We start from the raw sequence: 19,969 nt of genomic DNA on the forward strand, positions 1-19,969 counted from the left end.
GCCAGCGCTGTCCAAAGACATCTCCGTGGTCATGTGGCCAGCATGACTAAATGCCGAAGTCGCACGGAATGCTGTTACCTTCCCACCAAAGGTGGTCCCTATTTTTCTACTTGCATTTTTACATGTTTTCAAACTGCTAGGTTGGCAGAAGCTGGGAAAAGTAATGGGAGCTCACTCTGTTATGCAGTGCTAGGGATTTGAATTGCCAAACTGCCCACCATTCTTATCAATAAGCTCAGCATCTTAGCCATTGAGCCACCGAATCTCAGGTAAAACTTTGAAGATACTGAAATTTTGAAGGAATGTGAATATCTCGTACATTTATGTCTTTTCCTATGGAGGAGCTAACCCCAAGAGGACGACTGTAAGGACTTGGATTTTCCACATGGATAGAAAGAGACTCTGATTATCCATTCCTGAGATGGAAGAAACACCAGGAAATTTTATTATTAATGTGATAATGTGGATTCTTGTAATGAGAATTTTTGTTTAAAGAGCTCATTTTACCAATTATATTGTTAGGGTTTATATAGATAAGTTCATTGCTGTGAGGAAAATTTTTAATCTGCTTAGAGTTAATTAGAACAGTGTGGAGGTCTAAGCGAGTTTGTTCTGTTTATTGTTTCAACCATAACAGAGTATAATAATCAATATGAAGGTTAAGTAAAAACATAACCAACAAAATTAAAACACACCAGAATCCATAAGAGTAACCAAAACATACAGAGCTATATTTCTACATTAACTATAAAAGTAAAAAGTTAATAATTTCAATAAAATCATTAATGGGTTTCATTATTTGAGGAAAGCTTGCCAGCTTCCATAATACAGCCCCCACTTGAATTGATCAAATATTAAATATTGACTGAATTGGCCCCCAAAGCACCAGTTTGGTCTAGTGGTTAATGCACCAAGCTAAAAATTAGGAGACTGTGAGTTCTAGTCCCACCTTAGTCATGTATGCAAGCTGGTGACCTTGGGCTGGTCACTCTCCCTCAGCCCAACTCACCTCACAGGTTATTGTGTGGAAAACAGGAGGAGGAAGGTATATGGTAATTGGTTAAAAACATAAAGCAACAATTGCAGGGGAAAAATGAAAAGTGCAAAGTGAAGTGGGAAATTTCATTTGCTTCAAAAGACACAACTTGACAGATTGTGAATCTGCTTAACCCAGTAATTAAAGCTTAACCCTATAATTAAACACCTTCATTATTTTGGCTGTAATTGGGTATATACCATTTTCTGCATTCAAAAAGGAAATATTAAGGTACACTTAATATAGCTCTAAAGAGCAAGTTTTGGGGGAAAATCCATTTCATAAGGGGCAGAAATTGTATTTAAACAGTTACATGCAGATAATAAGAAACTAGCATCTAAGCAAATTAGTAAATATAGCATAAGATTAAAACAGAATCTTTGGATAAAATCTTTTTAAAGGATTTGACTGTATACAGTTAGGCAGAACACAAAGTAGCTTCCATTTTTTTACTTCACTGAGCCAATGGCATAGGAAATGTGAAAGGAATATAACAAGGACATATTCAGAATGTTAATTTGAAATAACAAGTCAGAATTGCACATTTCTATTTTCCATATATTCATAAGACTTTCCTAACTTGCATCTAACTAATACTGACATAGCTTGGTTCCTTCCTTCCTTCCTCCCTTCCTCCCTCCCTCCCTTACTTACTTATCCTTATGGAGTTGCGTAATCTGATCTGAAACTTAAATTAGGATACATATTACTCCTTCCCTCCTGGTCTCTATTGTATTCCACAATTATTCTCTTCTGTGTAGTAGAAGACTTGACTTCTTTCAGACCAGACTATCCCCAAAGGCCACCAGGTACACATACAAGTACAAGGACAGTTATGCAGGAGAGTCCTGGCTTTCTTTCATGCTTCATCATGCAGCCTGCTCCCACACCCACACCTATCATGGTGGATTAGCAGTGGTGATAGTGCGTGCAGAGTAAATGAGAGACAGCCACTTCCCCACCAACTGCTTGCTAGTTGGCAGAGCTCACCTAAAGGGTCATTGTGAGGTATATACTGCACAAAGTATATTCAAAGTTGCTCATGATAATTCTACATTGGATTCCAATTTTAAAACAGAATCAATGGAGGTAGTGGCAGCTATGTCTTGCAAAGAGGTTTCAAACAGCATGGTGGCATAATGTTGAAGATGCTTGCCTCTTACTCAGAAGGTAAAGAGTTCAACCCTACCAGTAGATAGCAGCAGATGTTTCTTTCTCGGAATTCCACATAGGAGTCAGGCAGGGAATCTAAGTAATAAACACTCAGCTCCCTTCAGTTGCCCAGGCTCTACCCCAAATTAAGGGATTAGAGATTTGTAAAAAAAAAGGGCGGGTGTTTTATAGTTTTAGAATTACAAGCTACCTACAGTAGTGTCACTTGGCTGAGATGGTTGGTTATAGAGAATGAATGAATGAATGAATGAATGAATGAATGAATGAATGAATGAATGAATGAATGAATGAATTAGAGCAAGGGTAGGGAAGGGTGATAAACAATTGTTGGCTATATCATAACCTCTACTCTATAAGGACAGAATAATTTGCTGCATTGTACCTATGACAATATATGGATTACCAGTGTAGAGGCAGATTTTTATGTCAGTTTATTTTTCTGCTGGCAAAAGGAGTGGTAGGTAGCCTTTTTAACTCAAAAATTCTCTATTTTAACAACAAGATGTGTTTTGAATCACACTTTGGGATACTTTGTACAACTTTTTGCTAACCTCTGTTGTGGAGTAAAGGCTACATATTTTTTAAAGTTTTAATTAAACATCCTTTCAAAAACACAAATCTCTACACTGACATATTTCAAAAACATTGGATCTTCAAAAGGTCTTTTCTTTTGTTGACATTCTTACAAAGCACATCATAATTATGAACAGTTACACCCTCTCAGAATTGTTCATTCTCCAGGAAAAGAGCCCTTGTTTTCTTAATAAGAAGGAGGCACCAGTTTTATTGCATCTGGCAAATGGTGTCTTAAGAAATAGAAGATTTGCTCCTTTATGTTCACATTCAGACCTTTTCATTCTGCCTTCTGGCCCCTGCTGGGAGTATCCCACTCTGAACATCCTATGGTACTTACTGAAGAATAAACATCTTTCTCTCCAATTCTTTTGCAATGTTGAAATTGCCAAGCAGACCAAAGTGACAATGATCCTTTTTGCTCATGTTTCAGTCTAACTCTTGCAAGTTGTTGGATTAGTCTTTTTTGGATTCATTGCTTTAGCCTGAAAATTGCTAGATAAATATTTAGTGAAAAGCCTGTTGTTCTAAGAGTGTCACTATTCATTAACATAATAAATGATCATGTAAAATTCTATGGTTTATGTACAGAAGGCTGCATGGAATGCCTAACAGACCTATGGTGTGTTTCAGGGGTGGGTTCCTGCCAGTTCTAACCTCTTCTATAGAAGAAGTTCTACAAATCTACAGTGCCGTTTAGAACCGGTTCCAGCTCCCTCCCCCCGCCTGTCCACACATCATCAAGATGAAGAGCAAGAGGAGAAATTCTGGGAGTTGAAGTCCACAAGTCTTAAAGTTGTGAAGTTTCAATACCCCTGGGGCTTTTTTTCTAAAGGGTTAGGATGCAAGGGTCTTGTAACTTGGCAGCTTTAAGACTTGCGTGCTTCAAATGCCAGAGTTTCTGAGCCAACATTTTGGTTGCTAAGCAAGAGCGTTGTTAAGTGAGTTTCACCACATTTTACAAATTGGCCATGCCCATCCAGTCACATGGCCGACAAGCCACTCCCACCAGTCACATGACCAGAAAGCCACTCCCACAAAGCAGGCCACACCTACAGAAGAGGTTCTAAAAAATTTTGAAACCCACCACTGGTGTTTTTTCTGTTTAGGTACTGCTCAGCCATTTCTTTTTCAGAAGGCTGTTTTATTATTCCATCCTTGGCTATATTCCCAATTTGGAGAATATTTTGTCTTTTTCAGTAGATAGCCAACATTTTGTAGATATTGAGAAAGTCATGTGTTCACAGAAAACCCACAAAAGCTGTTTCACAGCCTTACTGGCTTTGTTACTTTTTTCTTGGTATCTTTGACTCAGTATGAACTCATGGCAATTGCCTGGACTGGTTCCTGCTCTTTTACTGGTAAGATTTTCAGAAGTGGTTTGCCCTTGCCTTCTTCTAGAGCTGAAAGGGGTGGAGTGGCCAAAGTCACGCAACTGGCTTTCTGCCTGAGGCAGTACTAGAATACATTGTTTCCTGGTTTCTAGCCAAATGTCTTAACCACTACACCAGACTAGCTATCTCTCATGAATACTTAGCCATTATTACTTCATGTTTATTCATTTAACCCAATTCCACAACTTGCACATCATATTGAGCTCTCACTTACATGAATGGAATGGAATTTGTACAATATGCTAAGCTACAATATAGTTAAATAGTCCATGAGTCAGTGTGACATATGCACATTTGTTGGGCATTAAGGAACCCAACACATTTTGATCAGTGCCATATTAAAATTACATATTCTTCCTATGTGCACCTTCCTTTTCTTCCAAAGAGTTGGAGACATGTTGATTTTCTGCCCCCTTACTTTTTTTTTTAATAGCACCCTTTTGAGGGTGGTAATTCTGCAAATAATGACTGGTGCAAAGCTATACAATAAGTGAAGGGTGACTCAAGATATAGATGTTAGCAGAATGGACAATAGATGACAAGTAATGGAATATCCAGGCAACATATATGATGTGATTGATGCAAATTTTATAATAGAAACATTTACATAGTAACATATATAAATGTCACCACTTTGATGTAATTGTGGCTGTAAGTGACACCTATGGCCTAGAACAGTGATGGTAAACCTATGGCAACCGTGCCAGTGGTGGCACACAGAACCCTCTCTTCTGGCATGCGCACTGTCACTCCAGGTCAGATCTCCGTGGTGTTTCTTTTATGAGCTTCTGTTTCCCTGCAAACACCGAAACAGAAGTTCACAAAAGAAAAAGATGTTACCTCTTGCTGCGCTGCCGGATTGCTGCACTCTTGAGATGCCCCACCTCCCACCAGCCAACTGGTCTTCGGGTCTCTGCTGTGCATGTGTGCACATGCATGCATGCACATATGCGCAGTTTGGACACTCAATATCTAAAAGGTTCGCCATCACTGGCATAGAAGGAAATATACATTAAGCTCCCAATAATCTCTGTCAGCCAACCAGTTTATTTTTTTCCTTTATAGCTACGAAGCTCACATAGGCGAGGGATATCAATAGATACAATATAACACCTGAGAATTTTTATAAAGCCTGTGTGTAAATAATCATAAACGACCTTATAAAATAAAAGCAAATTATTGAATTAATTTCTGAACAGCTGTTTTTTGCTCAAAGGTACATAATTACTCAGATATCCTGTAACGATTGATTGCAGAAGGGGACTTGTCCTTGTTTCTATAAAGACATACTTTTGCCCATTACAAAGTCTCCTGGAACCTTTCTCCAAACTAACAATTCTCAGCTTCCCTGCTGTTGCATTCTGTCATTAGCAAAAAATGAGTCTGCTTCCCTAGACGCCCCTTGGTGGTGATTTCGCTGAGACCACCCAGAATGAATGAAGTTTATCCCCCAGCAGCTTGTTCCCTCCAAGAACGCTTTTCATTTAATCTTGTGAAATTGACTCCGGTCCCTTGGTGGTTTTTTGTTTTTTTTAAACCTCTGGTTCAGCCGTTTGTTTACAGTCCCTAGCTTCCCCCTCTTCGGAGCGCTCTGGGCAAGTGTATGTTCAGTTCTTCGCTGATCGAGCGGAGGTAAGCTGCTCACACGGCTCGTTTTTGGCTCCCGGGTTGGATTTAAAAGGAGAACTGGTGGAAACTTTTCCGGGCATTAGCTTTTCCCTTCCCTTCCTAAATAAGCTGATCTTTTAACAGTAACTCCGGTTCTCGGTTATGAGTGGGAACTAGAGAGGGGGGGGACCTCGAAAAATCACCGTAGAACACTGGGGAACTTCAGGGGAGGATATTAAATGCAATCAGGATTTTTGATGTGTGTTTTTTTCCTTTTGTTTGTCAATAGCTATAGGCAGTTCTTTAAAAAAATATCTTTAAAAAGGATAAGTGCTTCCAGATATTTTTACCTTTCTCTCCAAACTCTCTAGGCTATCTTTCCTCGACTTTTAGAGATATGACACTGTAGTGTAGTAATCGAAACTCTCCTGCAACTGCGTTGCTTTCTTTCAATCTTAATATTGAAATAAATGGCCCGCAATATATTTTACTCATGCATTTATTCGTCTGTTTGACTGCGGACGATGAGCGAAGGGGTTTGATTTACCACTCTGGCCCCACTTTCCTCGCTGCTAGCTTTCCAAGCCGCGTTGCCTCACATTATAGGATCTTAATTTTTACAATGGGGCTTAAAGACAGGCACGTAAAAGTTTGGACCGCACAACCGGAACTAATATTTGGAATCATGCTTATAGTATTTCAACGTGCAGCGAGAACTAAAACTAGATTACACAGATCTCCCCCCTCCCTACCAACCCGAATACCTAGGGAAGGGCAGGAATAGTAATATGCGAAATGTTGTTTTCCTGTGGATTTTTTTTTTTTCTTGAAGATTCGGGTTTCTATAACCATCTGAAATGCAACTGGACTTAGTGGTCTAATTTGCAGTTGAATGTTACTTGACCATCCTGAAACTGATGTCTGGACTGTTGGAGGTGGTGTGTTATTCTGTAAATCAGCTAGGTCAACTGTAGTGTGGGGGGGGGGGAATTAATGGAAGATGCACCTACATGAATGTTGAATTCATGCGGATTGGGGAATGGAGCAATGGGTCTTAGCACACAAATTGAATTGTATGTCTACACAAGATGAAGTTATTAAAATTTGATTTCTATTCTCATAATATTTATGCCATCAAGGTTGTGCAGTACATAATATTTTGGAAGTAAAACTCTCAATGGAAGAGAGTTTATTTCTGAGTAAGAATATATAGCAACCCCTTATAGCTACTAATAAATGCTATATTCAGATTTTTCAATCCTGATCCATCATTAATTTTACTGTGTTTTATTTACTTTAAAGTAAATAATGTTCCAGCTTTGAACATTCCTGGAAGCCATAATTTTCTTTTTAATCTTCTTTCCACAAAATGCCAAAGTTAATACTTAACAGTTATTTTACTTTTTTTTCAATTCTTCAAATAATCTTGGGCTATATTTCATCTGGGATTAGGATCTGGTAAAATATTGTATAAACAGCTCTTCCCTGCCTCACCTGCTATAACAACTTCTGCCAAACCTCAGTAAAGATGGCAAATGGATTGATACTAGTCAGGATGTAGAAGTGCCTGAAAGATTTGCAATTTAGCTAAGTAAAGATAAGTTGGGATAGAGAAAATATTGGAGGCAGCAAAGGAATGAGTAGAGAAAGGTTTACAAAAACAGACTGGAATAGTTTTCTCTGGCATGAAAGATCAAAGGAGAAAGTTGTTTTTGCAAGAAGATAATTCCCCAGTACAGGCTCTGTTCCTAAACTCTCTCATGTTTCAAAAGTTGCAAGCCTTGTTCAACCAAAGATGGGAAGAACATTAACAGTACTATTAGAATATGGAGAATCACACCTCTTTCAAGATTGTGACAATCCTGATGTCATCTCTTTCTATCCTTAGGCAGAAAAATATGTCTTTTAAGAAAAACAGAAAACGTTAGGAAATATTGAAATGAGGAACTCATGGCAGGAGGGATGAGGAAAAAGATCAAAAGATAATATCCTAGTGTGATCCTGTCCACGTTTCTTTGGTTCATAGCAGTAAGAGTTTACTTCAGAATAATTATTAGCTTTAAGATTGCTCTATATAAAATGTGATCTTTATAAATGCATACAAGCATATGGATTTGTGAACTGATACAGTTAGGATAGAATAGGACATACAGGTACAGAACCACAAGTATATCTATTTATTCTCCTTTTGATCAGAATTAATGACTGTTTTTAAAAAAATGATACTGGGTTGATTAGATGGTTTACATTTTTTGCTTGTATGATTTTGATTATTTTTGAATATTTCATGCAGACACTGGGTCAGGCTCATAGTTTGGGTCAGACTCATACAAAATTCCACTTAGTGATGCTATGAATTAAACTCAGTGTTTTGGTCATTCAAACTATGTGCTCTACCACAGAATAATAGCCCTCCTTCTCTTTAGTTTTCAGAATATGTTAAAAGCTACCAAATAATTCAATATTTGGCCCAACCTTCTGCACGTTCCATGGTAGTTGTGGGTGTGTACTTCAGTACATTATAGATCTATCTGGCTTTCCCTCCAATGTCCTCTATATACTGATGGAGTTTATATACTGCAGTAGTGCTAAATCAGACATCACAGGACAGGGCAAATCTGCTTTTCTTTGCCCTCATCATCAATTGACTGGCCCAAAAGTACAGTATTCAAGGAGCTTTGTAGCCAACTGAGTATTGGCTGAATGACTGTCTGGTTGACTGTCCAGAAGCTGTTCAGGAGCTCAGCTATTTCCACATTCTATGGGTACATTGTAATTATATGTACACAAATGCATCTCGGCTACTAAGACCTCTGATAATGTATCCTTTATACTTGAGAATCAGTTTCTAATAAGTTGTCTTGAAATAAGCTGTGGATATTTCAGTCCTCCCTTAGACCTCTGCTGGATGTAGCTCATCTCAGAAGTGGTAAAAGCCATGTATAAATGTGAAGGGACAGAAAACTGTGCATCCTTAGTTATCATATCCCATTCTGTGCTTTTGTTTGAGTCAAGTTTGTCTGTGGTGATACTTTTAGGTTGTTATAATATTAAGAGATTGTTTTAATTGGAATGGCAAGACCATAAAATCAATTTGTTTAATTAGAATATTTGGCACAATGTTGGAATATATCTCATAAAATGTGATATATAGATAGAAAATAATGTAAGTAATAATTCATATAGCAACACTTAGACAATTCAAAAAGTCTGGCATTAGATCTACATTCCCCTTATAGCAGTTGCCATACAGCCACACTTAGCAATCTTCTCAGATAAGAGCACCCCTCAAGTAGGAAATATACATCTTCCTCATTTGACTGATCCAGTCAGCTAGCTAGCAGGGACATTACAAATATGAACTGTCATAACTGATACCCGAAAAGAGTTGATCCTTCAAAAGAGGGAAAGAGATTATCTTTTGGGGAGCTGTGATTTTATCTGCCTTTCAGAAGCATAAATGTATTTTTAAATCTAACCTGTGGAAAAGCTAATCTTTGCTTTGGCAGAACACACACTGATATTGGAATTCATTGAACATGTCTAGTTCTAAATTTCATCCATCTTTCAATTCTGTGAAATATAAGAACTTTATGTCAGGTCAGATAATCTGTCTGTTTAACTCAGGATTGGTTTTTTTAGAAAGTTCTGAAAGGTTTTGCAAATAGAGATCTTTCATATAACTTCTTGCCTAATCCTTGAAATATGGAAGAGAAGTTAGGATAGATTATTACTGTGCAAAGCTGCAATCTATGCATTCAGACCTTTTCCTCAAGATCTCTAAAAGGTTTTGTAAATCTGAATCTCCTTCTACTAAACTGAATGTGAATTTTGTGTGTGAGAAAGAGAAAATGAGAGGGGGAAAGAGCAAGAGAGCAAGAGAGAGCGCACATGAGAACCTTTAACTGTTTAATAACCCCTAAACATAAAGCAAATTTTAGGATGAGGACCACCCCCACTGCCCATGAATTACAGTCTTCAAAATAACATGTGCATTTCCTTTTCTCTACTGCTATTGCAGATACCCTACTTCCATATAGCAACCATCCACGGGCAAGCGTTGTCCAGATGTGTGCCCTATATTTCCCATCACTATAAACCAGGGACTACCCTAGCTGCAAATTATGAGAGTTATACTCCGATGCATCTGAAAATACCAACTGGAGTCACATTGTTTTTGAAAGTTCAGCCTTGTACTCTTATAAGCCATGTTGCAAAAGAAAATATTTCAATGTTACTATTCAAGGCTGTGTTTTTGAATACATCATTGACAATTACAGTGAGGATATCTGTCATCAGAAAACAGGATCAGCCCAGCATGGTATTTTGATCCAATGCAAGTAGTATGTAGGCAGTTATCCCTCTATCTGTTCCTCACATTTCTTGCTAGCCCTGATCTGAAGCCTTGGCCTGCAGTGCTATACTGGCCAAAGTGTCCTCTAGAGCCTTTCAGGCAGAGGAAAGGAATGTTGAGTAAGCTTAGTAGCAGATCTTTTGCAGGTTCAGAAGGTTAACCTGACTGCCTTGTGGTTTCACAGCTGTTGCTCTAGCTGACGCTGCTTTGGCTCTTCCTTGCTTAGGGAAATCATGGAAAGTGTCAATCTGGGATGTAGCTGTTAGAAATGCAGGTGTTCAAGAAAGTATGTCATTTTAAAAGGGATCAGCTTGAAAGATAGCAGAGAGCAAGGTTGTCCTTTTTTTCTCTTCTACAACTGAAACTGACAAGATCCTGCTTTCAAGAATGAGCAGGACAACCATTTATCTCCATACCTGAAGCAACAAGCTGATTTAGCAAGTTAAGAATAAACAATGAATGACACAGATCTTTCTAACCTCACCATAACCTAAGATAGCATGGAAGAACAGGATGACAGGCTGAGAAATTGGCATCCTGCTCCTCGGCTTCTCTCACCTGAAGTAGTTATTCATTTTCCTTAAGGACAGGGCTGTATATAGGTAGGGTCTTCTTCACAGAGAGAAATGCAAGTGTTTTATTTGGAATGCTGTATGAAGAGAAGCTGCTCAAGTGATTTGTGTTTCCTGTTCCCTCTGGATCGCTGTCATATTCGAGGCTTCTCTGGTCAGATGAGCCAGGCTGAAAAAATTCTTTGGAGCAGTTGATGAGGAACAAACAAGGATGAAGTTACCAGATCAAATGGCATAAATAATGGAGCTTGTAGAGCTCTGGTGTCTATTCTATGGAATTCTAATCTGGTGGGCTGAATGATGTTGAACTCTTCCAAAGAAAGGTAATTCCCCCCAAAAGGGAAATAACTAGTAGTGTTTACTTCCTGGTTTTTTTTTAAATCTTTTAACAGCAGGATTTAATTAACAAAAATTCCTCAAAACTGATTGAGGAATTGTGCTGTATGTGCTCGTTTGTCATATATTACCCTAAGAACTGTTAGCTATAGTCTGACTAATACATTTTGCACTGCGTACTTTATTTAATAAACAGAAATCCTGAATACTATGTGTATGTGTATGTATGTATGTATATATATATACATACATACATACACACACACACAAATATATATATATATATATATATGTTGTATTTGTGCTGATAAATAAATAAAGGGAGACTAGTATAGATCTATTTCAAGCTATTTAGCTCTCATCAGCTAGCCATACCCTTATTGGGAATCGAGCCTTATCAGCACAAATATAACAAATGTAACAAAAAGGCAACAATAAAAAAAAATTGGGTTCTGTCTGGATGGTCTCTTGTGACGAGCCGAAGGACAGAGAATGGAAGTAGTATATATATATATATATATATATATATATATATATATATATATATATATATATATATATATATATATATATATATATATATATATATATATATATATATATATATATATATATATATATATATATATATATATAATAAAGCTTATGCTGTTTCTTACATTGAATATTTCTATCATTTATGTTAACTTCATCCTTTTGCAAATATCATTCTATCCAATTTCTTTTCTCTAGGTCTCACTATATAGTGTCTGGTTTTCACAAGAAAACAACAATACAAACGCCCTTAATTTTTGCTATTCATCGACTGATTTGGAGAATAAAAGTCTGATTTTTGGAATAAACCTTCACTGTTGCTTGCCAAAACAAGCCATGATAAATGTTTTACAGAAGAGGTAGGTGGAAGCTGGCTCTTGCTTGTGTGCATGAACAATAATAAATCATCATGGTCTTAGATGAGAAATGAATGTGCATCAGTATAACTGAAGAAATAAATACAAATGTATCATTCAATAGGCTTTTTAAACAAGTTTGTTAAGATGAACAATCTCTGCCCTATATTTCTTATCCATTTATGTTATAGTACAATGTTTGATTTGTACATTTACAATGTTTGATTTGAATTCTATCATAAGGAATTTTTTTGTCATTCTTTGGATTTGAAGAAATGTTGATATTAGGAGGGTGTTCACATTTGCCCCATGGAAGAGGAAAAATATAGAACCATGCATTTGCAAAAAAAGAGAAAGGAAGAATGCATTATAAGTCATATTTAAAGAATGAAACAGTGACACTCCAATGTGTGTTTCATCTTGATTTTCTCACTATCACTTGTTAAACAGTAATCTTTCTGGGGAGAAATAACTTTTGCTTAGAAAACTTTGCAGAACATGACATACATTGATGATGCTGAATGGATAATAAGTTAATAAAAATATTGAGGCCTCTGTGTTTAAGGATACTTTTAGTTTTCTCAACTGAAAAAGTGACAGCAGTATTGTTATGGTTAGTAAAGATGATATGGTATAATAGCTTAACTCAAGTTTTTTTATTGTGGTTTGCAACAGACATATGACACTTCCACTGTAATTAAACCAGATCAGTCATAAAAGGATATCCAAGAGATTATCCAATTGACAACCAAGCCTATAATCTCTAGGTTTGTTTTTAGGTTAACCTCATGGCCTGTATTGCTCACTTTGAGAGTTGACTAGTTTTCTTTTTTCTTCTTTAGAAAGCAAAATGTTATTCATTTTTATTTTCTTTTTAAATAAGAAACTTATTTGCCAAAGATATTGAAGAGCTACTACCAGAATAGATGGATAAACCTGGATAGATGGATAATCTATGAGTCACAGTCCCAACTCACGTAGGGGTTCACGTGTTAGTTTTGATGATTGCTTGGAACAAATGTGATATATAAATGTTAACATCTGCCCTTTAATGTGCTCAGATAACTCTCTAATTGCTATGAATCTTACCAGCACTACCAAACAGGAAGGTAGACTCCTTTAATTGGCCTGAACCAAGAACATAATGGATCCACTTGGTTTCCAAAGAATACTTGGGGGGGGGGATTTCTAAACACTGGTGGGTCTCTGTGCTGAAGTGTTACTCTCCATCTGGGAATACTTGGACTGCTTCAGCTTTGCACAGAATTGCACCTAGGTGGCCTCTTCCTAAACACCAGTTCATGAGAATTTGGATTACTGAGGAGCTCCAGGAAGTGAAACAGCAGAAGAGACACCTAAAGCAACATCAGGAAAAGACAAAGAGCAAGTATTTCTGGATCTTATAAGAGTGTAGCTTGAGCTTACGTATACTAATATGAGCGCTAAAATACATGTTACTGATCCATAGTTTACTATTCAGTGGCCTATTTAAAGTTACCCTTACCATATTAAATAAAGATGAGAAAAATAAAATCACACATAGCTATTTGGAACTGAGTGCTAAGTAGGCAGATCCTATTGAGGTTACTAAGAGTGTTCCTTGCAAGTTTAATCAGGAGAGTTTGATTCTTTCGGTTCTGAGGAAGGGGACAATGTTCTTCACAGTATTGGCTCTGCTGCTTGTGGTTTGGATGCCTGTCTTTCTGTTTGATGAAAGTCTCCAATGAGCTAGCAGGTGACTGTGCCAGGGTAGTGGTTAATGCACGCTTGAGAGAGGCAGTAGTACCTCCTGTCTTTAGAAAGGTAGTAGTGTACCTTCTTCTTAAGAAGCTATCACTTAATCTAGCTATATTAGATAACTGTTGTCCAGTCTCTAACATTCTCTTTTTAGGGAAGGATATTGATAAGGTTGAAGAACACTGTAGGAAATAGATTGTCTACATGCTTTTTCAGTCTTATTTCAGGTCTGTAAATGAGCCAGGGATAGTGGAAGTGTGACTCTCACGGTCTTGCTGTACCTTTATACGGCATTTGAGACCTCTGTTTATTGTAGCCCGACTTCAAGAGTTAGGTGTAGGGGACATTATTTTATTGTGGTTTTCCTCCTTCCTAAAGGGGAGTTTTCAGTCAGTAGTAATACTTGATACTTTACCCTTCCTATTTAATATCTATATGAAGCTGCTAGGGAGGATATTCATTGGCATGGAGTCACATATCATCAGTATGCTGATAATGCTCATCTTGACATTGGGCTGAACAAGAAGCCTTGTCCTAGTCCAGTGATGGCTAACCTTTTTTGGCTCCCGTGCCAAAAGTGGGGGGAGTGCAGGGAGGTCATGTGTGGGCATGCCACACCCATAATGCTATGTGCACACATCCCCCCTGCTTTGGGCACATTTTTTCTCCCTCCCCAGGCTCCAGAGACTTTCTAGGAGCCTGGGGAGGGTGAAAACAGCACCCCCGACACCCCTGGAGGCTCTTCAGAAGCTTCAGGAGCTTCCCTGAAGCCTCCGGAGGACGAAAAATGGACCTACGGGGAACCCAGAAGTTCGGGAATAGACTTCCGGTTTGCTCGTAGGGCTGGTTTTTGCCCTCCGGAAGCTTCAAGGAGGGTGAAAAATGGTCTCAAAAGAAGGCTGAAGTTATGCGCGCTGGAGCTGACAGGGCAACACCTCACGTGCCCTAACAAATGGCTCCGTGTGCAACCTGTAGCCCACGTGGCATAGGTTCGCCATCACAGTCCTAGTCTTTGAAGGTTAATTAGGATCTGATGAAGAAAGCTCAATCCTGACAAAACAAAGTAGCAATGAACATGGAGAATTTCCAGTACCAGAGACATTCCATCTTTGGTTTTACTTCCTTTTTTAGAACTGGTTCATAATCTGGCGGTCCCTCTGGACTTCCAACTTCTGACAAAGAACCAGTGGCAAATGTCACCAGATTACATCTGGTATGTTAAATGATCTGAAGACTGGCAAACATTATTCTGGATCACTTGTACCTTAGCCGCTTGTTACCGAATTACTGCAATATATGTGAGGTTTCCCTTGAAGAGCATCCAGAAGCTTAGATTGATTCAGAATGCATTGACTGCATTGGCTTGAAGAGTGGAGGAAGCCTTACGTTTCTCCCAAGTAACACTTCTATTTCAAGAGCTGTATGGGGTGCTTGTTCTTTTCTAGATGTTATTCAATGTCATCTTTAAAGTCCTCCATAGCTTTTTGCCTGGTAGGGTGAGCTCTCTCTTTTAAAGATTGTCATTTTAGATGCTGCAGGAATGAACCTTCTCAATCCCAGATTTCATTTTGAAGCAGCAGATTCCCAAAATTAGGTTGTCCTCCATTCTGTTAGTTTTGAGAAGGCCATTAAATCATGACTTTTCAAAAGCACCTTAAGTTGGAATGGATATCATTAGTGAGCCTCTCTTGCTATGAACTTCTTTTCATAAGATGTTTTGGCTGGTCCTTGAATATTAAAGTTATTCTATCTAAATCCTTATTTGTTTCTGTGCTGTTGAAACACATTTCCACAAGTCCATGCCATGTAATATTTAAACAACTGCATTAGTAGGGCTCAGTTGATTATCGCCATAGCATGAATATAAAATGCAAAGTGTCTTTACCTTATTAATTAAGAGACTGCGAGGTGGATTTTATCAATACGCCCTTGGTTATATACTTATATAATATATTAACATGTTAGGAACATTGGGTGTATCCTTTTGAGATACTTGGACAATTATGATTTAAACATTTTGTTAGCATTCTTATTGTTTTGTTATGACTGAGAAAATAATTGTTCTTTTAAATAGAATGAAACATAATCATGATTATAAAGTAAATTAAAAATCAGTATTCAATTTTTGATGGCCATGGTGGGGCATATGTGTGTGTGTAAGTACAGTAAGCTAGTTCATTCATAAGAGACCACCTATTCTAAACTAAAATGTCTACCATAATATTAAATAAAAACCAACAAACCTTGTTATTTGACTTTTACTTTACAAATGGTGACTTCCAATGGGGAAATGGAGAGCCAATCTGATGTGAGGATAAAGGTGCTGGCCTAGAAATCAGAAGAGTGTGAGCTCTAGGCCTCCTTTTAACATGAAAGCTAGCCTGGTAACTTTGGGCCAGTTCTTCTCTTGACCCAATCCATATCACAGAGTTGTTGTGGAGAAAATAGGAATTTGGAGAATAGATATGTTTGCTGCCTTAAGTTAACTAAATATAAAGATGGGATAAAAATCTAAGAATAGTAGCAAAATACACATTCAGCAGTGTATAGCACTACAGTAGTATCACTCCAGTCCCGCTGTGCTAGAATAATTCATGTTTGGTTGCTCTCCAAAAACGGAAATGAATATTTCATTAAAATATTTTTATGCTGAGATTATTCCTAATTAGGGTATAAATAGGAGTGTTGGTCTAACATGGTATTTGATTCTGCTATCTTAAATTGGAAATATTTTTCTCCCTCTTCTTACCTCTTTTCCACTGAGTTTTTCAGACTGGCCAGGGAAAGTGTCAGTGCTTTTGTAAAAGCCATAATTAGCAGATGTTGTAAACATTCATGCTCCCTGCTTTTCTTCTATCTGGAAGGAAATGACTGTTTGCAAATGACTGGGAGAAGGCTGCACATACAAACAGTAGGGGATCAGTTTGCCTTGTGTGAGCTGTGCAGTCTAGTAGCCTGAAAAAATCTCAAATATTTTTTTATTTTCATTGTTGTATTGTTGGAAACTGCCTTAAGGTTTGGAAACGCTCAGAGTAAATGTTTTCAATAAGTAAAAGATACCCGCAAAGTATATGGTAGTTAGTTCTATTGAGGCACTGACCTGAATAAGTTAAAACTTGACAGTTCTACATCAACTTTCTCTTTTTCTCCTTGATTTCAGTGGCATCAGTAAAAACAAAAACAAATTTTATATGATTATCAGAGATCAACCCATATTTCTTTAACTATTTCAAACCCAAACTGAATCAGAAACTTCAGGATCAATTAAACAGTTCCACACCAATCACTACAAAAGAACACAATGCTATTATGTTCCTAGTGTGTCCTATTAAAAATCCAAAAATGTATAAATAACCAAAAATACATCAATCAGAATTGAAGCCAGTGAAATTTTGTAGCCAAATAACATTCTATATTTGGATCACCACAGCTAACCAAGCCCTTCCCAACAGTCCTACATAATATATAGTATAAGTTATAAAAAGAAGTGCAATGGCCATCAGAAGAAGTGATCTACCACTGTTCATGGAGAAAAAAAGATCTTCAGCAGAGGACCTTCCCTTCACCTGCTGTTGATACATTGTGTAACTAGAGACACCAGAGTTTGTATGTTCTCACTGTGCATGCAAAATTATATAGATGTGCTATGGAGAAAGCTGGAACTATTCCTTACCTGTACAGGAGATGTAGAAGAAATTGCTGGTCTTGATACTTTTTTTTTTTTGTATCTTTCAATATTATGATACCATTTATGCCATAATATTTGGATGAACACCAGTTGCACTTATGTTGAACAATTCCAATGATTGTCCTGTTAACACTTCAAAAATATTTCCTTATGCCGTTTTTACTACTCAATCTATATTCTAACTCACAATTATTAAATTACAACAAATGAATCACTACAAAATTGTAGTAGAGAAATGTCTGAGTTTTAAGTTAGAAATGTAAAAACACAGAAGATGGCTCCGAATTGCATTTGAAAGATTAATTTCCTCCTAGCTTTCAACAAAACAAATGACAGGATTTGCCAATTACTCCAAGGTTAGGAATAATAGCTGTGGGGGGGGGGAAATATTTTTGTCTCCCAATGGTGATCTGGAAGTGGACCAGTGGTGAAATTCAATTTTTTTTTTACTACCGGTTCTGTGGTCATGCCTTTGTGGGCATGGCAGGGGAAGGATACTGCAAAATCTCCATTCCCTCCCCACTCTGGGGCCAGCCAGAGGTGGAATTTGCCGGTTTTCCGATCTACTCAAAATTTCCGCTACCGGTTCTCTAGAACCTGTCAGACCCTGCTAAATTTCACCCCTGAAGTAGACTATGGTCTTAACATTATCCAGGAAAGAATAAGGGGTACCATAGGAAGAGTTGTAGCAAATAAATGAGTCCAGGTTATTCTTGGATTTGTTGGGATGCTGCAAGTAGTTTCATGTTATTTTAAGACTTTTATAATGCAATTTGCTTTCTCAATTCAAAATTCCATGGACTCTGGGTTAGAAAGGACTCTGGGAGTTAAAGAGATGTGGGGCTGCAGATTGTCCATCCTGTTTCTAGAGATAGTCCAGAAATATTCATGCATTCAAATCCATTTCCTTTTCACAGCTGAAACCTTTCAAACAACACCCAAGCCTCAGCATTGATGCAAGAGAAGCTAGTCAAACATTGCAAGATGACAGACGAGCCTATTAAAGAGATCTTGGGAAGCTCCAAGTGTCCTCAGTGTGCAACACAGGAGAAAAGCAACAACAATGACTACAGGGTAATAGCTGTCCCTTTGGTGAGTGAATGCCAACTGACGGCTGCTACAGGGGGAGCTGAACTCTCCTGCTACCGCTGTACAATCCCATTTGGGGTGGTGATTCTCATTGCTGGGGTGGTGGTCACTGCGGTGGCATATAGCTTCAACTCCCATGGATCCATCATCTCCGTGCTTGGTTTGGTTCTCTTGTCATCTGGACTCTTTTTGCTGGTGTCAAGTGCATTATGCTGGAAAATCCGCCAGCACCACAAGAAGACCAAGAGGCGTGAAAGCCAGACAGTTCTAGTGGCTAACCAGAGGAACCTGTTTGCTTAAGAACTACACTTAAAAAACACTTTAAAAAAGACAGAGAGAATGCAATCGGTCACAGAATGCACATCTATTTATTTTCATTTGGGCTACAGGATGTCTTTTATTAATAACTGTTTGGATTTATCAATGTTAAGTAAACAGTTCTTGCAAAATCAGGAATAATTGGAATCCATTTTATCATAAACATATTTCAAGGTGAATTAGGCTTAGTAGTTTCTTCCTTCCATTTAGTCTCCTATCGGCATTTACCCTTCTCTCCATTTATATTATAAACTTAAAAGCAAGACAAGCTAGCTAAGGTGAAAAAAACCTATTATAGTCAAAGATAGCAGTAAGCAATTGATAATGTATATATGCCCATAAGAACAAGGTAATTCTTTGTTAACAGCTATCACTTTTCATAGAATTATTTGTTTCAAGTATATATATATATGTAACAAGAGCTTACCTTGAATTACTTTTCTGAGAAGCAACTTTTGAAAGCGATTGGGAAGAGGAGCCTGTGAACAATTCTATTATGACTAATAGTTGCAAATAAATCTGTGTCACTATAGTGGTAAATAATTCTATATTTTTCTGTTCTACGAAAGGCAGGGAAGCACCTAAACTTTAGCTGTTTTTCTACTCCAGATTTCCCTTGAAAAAAATCTGCTTCTACCTGTTGTTTACCTTTGTATGGAACAAATAGAGCCTGCCTCAGTACAATCCCCCAAATGAAAATAGCATTTTCATTGCATGCTTCATCGATTAGCATGTTTGCTTGGTTTACAAAGGGCTGCAAATAAAGCAATTCCCTTTTTATTTCTACAACCATTTGGCAAACCCATCTTGAATGTTATTTGCTTCCCCGTCCTTATGCATTGCCTCTGCTTATTGCCCTCCTCCTCAACTCTGTCTTCTGCACCAAAGATTTTTGTTGTCCAAGCTACAGGTGAAACTCGAAAAATTAAAATATCATGCAAAAATTCATTTATTTCATTAATGCAACTTAAAAGGTGAAACTAATATATGAGATAAGACTTATTACATGCAAAGCAAGATAGTTCAAGCTGTGATTTGTCATAATTGTGATGATTATGGTTTACAGCTCATGAAAATCCCAAATCCACAATCTCAGAAAATTAGAATATTACATGCAATCAATAAAACAAGGATTGTACATAGAACAATATCGGATCTCTGAAAAGTATAAGCATGCATATGTACTCAGTACTTGGTTTGG

The 19,969-nt window shown here is 37.6% G+C and overlaps 1 protein-coding gene across 1 annotated transcript; it reads left to right on the plus strand.

The window, feature by feature from the left end:
- The first annotated feature begins 5,771 nt into the window (after positions 1 to 5,771).
- On the plus strand, positions 5,772 to 18,899 carry TMEM100 (transmembrane protein 100). Its single transcript, XM_087710331.1, has 4 exons — positions 5,772 to 5,808; positions 10,856 to 11,033; positions 11,779 to 11,939; positions 18,279 to 18,899. The coding sequence occupies exon 4, from the start codon at positions 18,316 to 18,318 to the stop codon at positions 18,748 to 18,750; it is 435 nt and encodes a 144-aa protein (XP_087566457.1). The 5' UTR covers positions 5,772 to 5,808; positions 10,856 to 11,033; positions 11,779 to 11,939; positions 18,279 to 18,315; the 3' UTR covers positions 18,751 to 18,899.
- Positions 18,900 to 19,969: the final 1,070 nt, after the last annotated feature.

Source organism: Thamnophis sirtalis, unplaced genomic scaffold (assembly GCF_051295495.1).
Source record: "Thamnophis sirtalis isolate CommonGarterSnake01/CBP01778 unplaced genomic scaffold, rThaSir2_p1.2 scaffold_3, whole genome shotgun sequence".
In the NCBI taxonomy this organism is placed as follows: Eukaryota; Metazoa; Chordata; class Lepidosauria; order Squamata; family Natricidae; genus Thamnophis; species Thamnophis sirtalis.